Source organism: Fukomys damarensis, unplaced genomic scaffold (assembly GCF_012274545.1).
Source record: "Fukomys damarensis isolate Sample0158 unplaced genomic scaffold, DMR_v1.0_HiC HiC_scaffold_22, whole genome shotgun sequence".
Taxonomy (NCBI): Eukaryota; Metazoa; Chordata; class Mammalia; order Rodentia; family Bathyergidae; genus Fukomys; species Fukomys damarensis.
In genome coordinates, this window is record NW_022900934.1 from 20,427,724 (window position 1) to 20,434,068 (window position 6,345).

Here is a 6,345-nt window from a genome sequence, read left to right on the forward strand (position 1 = left end):
TAAAAAAAAAAAAAAAAAAAAAAAAAGCTGCTTTCTGGTTGTTGATGATGTTGTTTTGAAACAGGGTCTCACTAAGTTGTTCAGGCTGGCTTTGAATTCATGATCCTCCTGCCTCAGACTCCCAAGTGCTGGAACTGCAGGTGTGTGCCACCACCCCTAGCTATAGCTTTTTTATTTTATTGTTTGTCTGCCATAAACTCAGGATAACACATAATTATTGCTCAGGAATGCACGTTTCTTCAAGTGGGTTTTTCTTTTCTAAACTTTATAGACACACCTGTTGGTATGATTACATACCAACAGACAATCTAAGGGAGAGGTGCCAAAACACACAACCATAGCCACCCAAATAAAAATGGCACAACTTCTGGAAATTATGTTAAGCACTCTTAGTTACAATCCCCACTCAAATTCCCTGCTCTCTACATGAAGACGCCATTACCAGTGACTTCAAAGGTGTGTCAGAAACATGGTCCGTATTTTCTAGATAAAAGCACCAACCTGGAAAGGTTGAAGCACGATGAGGAGCTAAGTCTAAAGGTGACAACTTTGGGTCTGCCTTCCACAACTGATGCCAATACCTGCATTTGCCCTTACCTCCATGTGAGTAGGGCAAAGAGGGTCCAAATCCCCATGAAACCTGGATGGGAGGCTATATGGATCACTGCTAAACCCCAGCTCATCCCATAGGCCTGAGCCAAGGATTAAATCCAGGATGCACTGACTGTGTGGCCTTGAGGCAAGATAAACCTCTGTTTAGTTCCAAGGACCACAGGACAGGGCCATGACTCCCCATTCCAACTACCTCCAACAGGAAGGGCTGATGAAGCAACTCACACACACAACTGCGCATGTGTGGAAACATTTAGCCCCAGAGGCTCTCCTTGAGAGGGAGGAACACAAGGCTTTTATCCTGGTATGACATGCTGCTTCGGAAGACTTCAGATTAATAAGCGATGAACCTGTTAGAAACATACCTGTACGAGCCTGTTGCGACTCGAATGCCATCAATCAGTGTGAACTTTTCATGAACCTTGCCAACAATTTTAGTTCCTGACCTCGCATAGTAGATATTTCCTGTAATTGTCCGGACTGACATCAGCTGTTGGTAAAAGAGCAGGAGGAAAATCGATGAACAACACAGGGATACTGATTCGGTGGGCAAATGAATAAGGTCAAAGGCTTTGGTTTGTAATTCTTAAACTTGCTGAAAGTGCATTGCTTAGGGTCAGCATTTAGCAACAACACACATGGTCTGCTAGCCAGATGTTACTCAGGTAATGTTACTTCAACATTAGTCCATCTTCTCCATGTCCTTTTTTAGGTTTACTTCTGAGACCCTTGGTTCATGTGAATATGTGCTCTAAAAGAAGACTAAACTTTTGGGGAGACTAAATAACAGAATTGAAGAAATGATTTGGAAACAAAAAGTGGGGGCCATATTCATGAAAGAAAAGAGGATAGTAATAACATTTTGATAAAGATTGACTGAAACTAAGCTGGTTACCTCTCCTACTTTTGTATTTTTCCTACTCTTTGTTTAACGCTATCTCTAAGAAACAACAGCCCACTCCAAATGACTCCCATTTCATGAGAGAAATGAACATAAGAACAGAGCATGAGTCTTCTCTAACATAGGCCTGCTAAGCCACTAACACCTCACAAGGGGCTTAATCAGCAAGTTCCATCTTCAACAAATACATATTTACCAAAAGATACATTAGAAATACACTATATGCATGTGTACACATAACTGTTCCTATAAAGTAATATATGTAAACACATATACTATGGTGTGCAAAATAAGAAAACCATATATATATTTTTTTGAAATAGGGTCTTGATATTCTGAATCATTATGTTCCCAGGCTATGGTCAAACTTGTGATCTTCCTGCCACAGCCTCCCAAGCACTGGGGTTATAGTGCCACCATACCCAGCTTACAATAACTCATTCTCGAAAGTTTAGAACACACTAGGATCTATATATTGTTAGAATATTACACATTCAAATTAAATGTTTAAGATTGTTGTTTGACTCTCATTCATTCCACATAGAAAGCCCCTATTATGCACCCAGCCCTGAGACAACAGGTATATATATAAGGTATGCTTCTTGGCCTCAGGACTGAAGTAGGAGAGAGAAAAATAACTGAATAATTAAAAACCTACAGCAAGACAGAGAAATGAAAACATTTGTCTACCCAAAAACCTCTACATGAATATTCATAGCAACTCTTCATAATAACCACAACTTGAAAACTACCTAAATGTTGTCCAATAGATGAGTGGTTAAACTATGGCACCACCGTGTGACACTACTCAACCATAAAAAGGAACAAATTACTGATATATAAAGCAACTTAGACCACAAGATGACAAAATGATAGAAATGGAAAACAAATTACAGGTTGGCGGGGTTAAAGATAGTGGTGGGTATGGAGAGGAGAGAGAGTCATAAAGGTGTAGTACAAGGGAGGTTTCTGGGCTCATGTACAGTTCTGTGCATTAATGTGCTTGGGAAATGAAAGGCACAGAACAACATACACACACACTGCACTAATGTCAACTTCCAGGTTTTGGTATCATATCAGTTATCTAAAATAAAACTAAGAGGACACAGAACTCGTCTTACTATCTTTGCAACTCTGAATCTATCATTATTTCAAAAGAAAAAAAAACTATGGCTAGATATACTATCATTTCTGTAGTATTAGCAAATGAACTGAACCATAAGGAAACATCAGAAAAACCCACATTCTACAGAAAACTAGCTAGTATTCTTCAAAAGTATGACAACCTGAGAGACCAAAAATTTAAAAAAAGGAAGAACAACTCCAAATGAAAAGAACTAGGGTTTAGCTCAGTGGTGTTGCCACCTGCCTTGCAAGTGCAAGGGCCAGAGTTTGATCCCCAGTGCCAAAAAAATTATATATATATAAAAGAATTACAAGTAAATTATTTTAAGGTAAAAACTTTTTTTTAAACCTAAGAACTTTCCGCAAAGTACATGTGGAATTGGCAGGAGGAGGGCTTCCTGGAGTATATGATTCCTGAGCTGAGTAGTAAAAATCAACATACAAGAATAAGCATAAAAATAGCACTGTGGGAAGACTTAGGTGTGGTTTTATACATCTTTCCCTTAACAACCACCTGAATGCTGTGTAGGCCTCTGTGACTGTGGCCAAAGCACTCTTGAGCACTCGCACATGAATATGTGACCAAGCTCCTGCAGACCAGACAACCCAGCACTCAACTGGTCACAGAGCCCAGGGTGGGGAGAAGTCAGTCCCCTCAGCAAGGGACAGATTCGCCAGCAGAGATGTGCTTGGGTGGGAGAAGCAACCAGGGAAGAAGGGGCCTCCCTAGGAAGGAATTAAGAAAACGTAAAATGTTGAAGTGAGAGGGCCAGACCACTTTTAAACCTCCTACAGTGGATTGGATGACCATGAGAGCTGCAGGCTCTGCTAAGGTTTAGTGGACAACTGAACCAGTAAATCCTCCTAGATTTCTATCTAATAGATGAAGGAGAGCCAATCAATGGATCAAAGTTATGGCTAGAACTATTCTGTGATTTCGGCTGTTAACACATCCTTAATTATAGAGAGTGCCTTAAAATTACACCCTGACACCTTCAATTTTTTTTTACCTGGCTCTGTGTGGGGCAGTCGTGGGCTGATATTCACTTACAGAATACTCTTTGCCATGTCTGATTTATGTTTTCCTTGGGCGCACAAGATCTTGTTTAAATTGACTGGTGAATTACATGGCTCTCTTATTTCATTCAGTCTCTTAAGTCTCCATCATATCTCCACCATGAAATTCCACCAGTGACAGGTCACTAACTACTTCATTAAACTTAATCCTCCATTTCCCCATTAGAGGAAACAAGAGCCAAGGAGAACTCACAGAGAAGTTAAACAGCCAAAATTTTGCAGACCAAACTGCTTGATAATAACAAGGTGGTAAGTTAGTGTCTCCCATGCAGAAACTTATAGTACTAAAGCCCACATTTTTTGATCATGTTGCTGAAAATGAACCTAGTACCTAGAATAATATGCAGCACACAGTAGATATTCAAATAGGTCACTAACACATTAAGTTCTGAAAGTTCACAGGCTAAGTTGCTTAATTAAAAAGCGTAAATTTTATAAAAATATGACTTTTTTTTTTTTTTGCCTCTTTCCATTAATGCGACCAAGACAGCTAAATTGCATAGACTTATTTATTTTTCCTGGTCAGAATGATTGAATCCAGTAGCGCTCTAACAGTGAGCTACATTCCCCAGCCCTTTTTATTTTTTATTTTGGGAGAGGATCTGGCTAAGTGGCCCAAGCTGCCTTTGAATTTATGAACCTCCTGACTCAGATTCCTTCACAGCTAGGATTTTGAATTTGCATCACCGCACTGAGAAGTGTAGCCTTACATTTAAATACTTAAATTATTCTCACAGCCAGAGAAAAGGATATAAAATCTAATTTTATAATGAGAAATAAGCAGCAGCAGGTGACAGAGATCATGCACACAGGGGTTGGAGGCAAAAAGACTGAGACAATTCCCAGGCTTGCTACTTTGTACTGTGGACACTTGGCCTCTGTTGCTATTTCCTGACCTAAAACATCAGGGCAGAGGCAGAGGCACTGACGGGGCTGCTGTGAGGATTGGTCACATAACGTTTGTTAAGAGCACTGAGCAGTGCCCAGGATAGAGCTCAACAAATAGGGATCATTAGATTAAAAGTGGAGCCTCCTGGAGTCACTGTCAAGCAGCCCTTCCAAGGCAGCCTCCAGGCCCTCAGCCATGGAGCTAGTTTCTGCCCATTTTAGGAGACAGCACAGGACAGGGAGAGAGGCCAACTTTTTGAAGCTTGACCAACATTTCATTTCTTTCCTTTCAACAGCTTAATCAAGATGTAATTCACATACCATACAATTCACGCTTACTGTATAATCCTGTGGTTTTCATGTATATTCATGGATATATCATCACAGTCAATTTTAAAGCATTCCCATCACCTAAAAGAAACAGTCTGTACCCTGTAGCTACCCCACTCTTCCTTCCACTCCCCCTGCATCCTAACCCTGATGCTAGTCTAACTCCTATCTCTATTGAGATCCCTATTTTGGTCTTGTCTTTCCTATAAACGGAATCATAAAGTGTGGTGTTTTGTGACTGGCTGCCTTCATTTAGCATGTTTTCAGGTTCATACACACTGTAGCATAGGTCAGCACTTCATTTCTTCTGGTGGTTGAATAATGTTCCATTGTATGAATAGACAACATATTGTTTATCCATTTATTAGCTGATAAATATTGGATTGCTTCCATCCCTTGGCCAGTATGAATAATGCTTCTATAAACATCCATAAACAAGTCTTTGTGTGGACATGTACTTTTGTTTCTCTTGGGAAGATACTTAGGAGGAGAATCAGAAGGTCAACAGTGTTTATTTGCTGTGAGACTTTGGGCAAATGACTTCGCTTATTGTCTTGGTTCCCTCGCTTGTAAAGGGAGATGCAATCACCAATCAACTTGTATATCACAGAAACTCTGTCATATTTGTTGATTGAGGTAAAAATGCAAATCGTGTACCACACAAACCTTTTCCTGTTCAGGATAAACTTTCAGATCCATGCACATGTCCAGAAAGTGGGAGACCAGGGCTTCATCCAGAAGGATGTACACAGCCACGCCCTGCTCCCTACTAATTTCCTGCAGGTCTCTGAAGATGTCGATGTCTGTGAAAACATCCATCACCACAGCAATCACCTACAGGGGAAATGGAGTAAAAGACAAGATGTCAGATCACAAGACTGTCTGAAGGCTGGACCCATCTCAGAGCTAAGAATCCCATTCTGCAATCACCTTCTTCCTTCTTCTCAGGCCCAGTTTTCCCCTCACCATTCCATTTTCACAGACACTCAGGCCCCAGAATCCTACAGATCTGGACTTGGCCCAGCTGCCTTCCAGCTACTCTCCTCTAGTGAATTTCTCAAAAATATATAGATAAGCTACTGCCTTGTCTGCCTGTGAATCTGATCTGTTCAACTTCTGTTCCTTCACTAAACCCTCCTTGTCCAGGCTTGATTTAGATCAGTGAGCTGTCTGGCTCTGGGCCAACACACTACCATCTAAGGTACCCTCTTCCACCCCCACACCCAGCTTCAGCATTAAGCAAGCAAGACTTTAGATTCCTGAGGCCCCTTCTAGATGTAACATTCTCTAAATATATGGTCATGAATATTGTCTGATTTGGGATGATCTCAAGTTTTGTTTTGTTTTCCTCAGTACTGGGAATTGAACCTAGGGCCTTTGTGCTGAGCTTGCCAGCCCTTTTAAAAAACATT

General features: G+C 40.7%; 1 protein-coding gene across 1 annotated transcript in view; it reads right to left on the reverse strand.

The window, feature by feature from the left end:
• The window catches only part of Fam83d (family with sequence similarity 83 member D), an 18,144-nt gene that overhangs the window by 3,153 nt on the left and 8,646 nt on the right, over positions 1-6,345 (reverse strand). The window contains exons 2-3 of the mRNA XM_033767192.1: positions 5,600-5,767; positions 978-1,102 (exon numbers count right to left, since the gene is read on the reverse strand). Coding sequence (XP_033623083.1) covers positions 978-1,102; positions 5,600-5,752 — 278 coding nt within the window. The 5' untranslated portion in view covers positions 5,753-5,767. The remainder of the gene's footprint in view (positions 1-977; positions 1,103-5,599; positions 5,768-6,345) is intronic.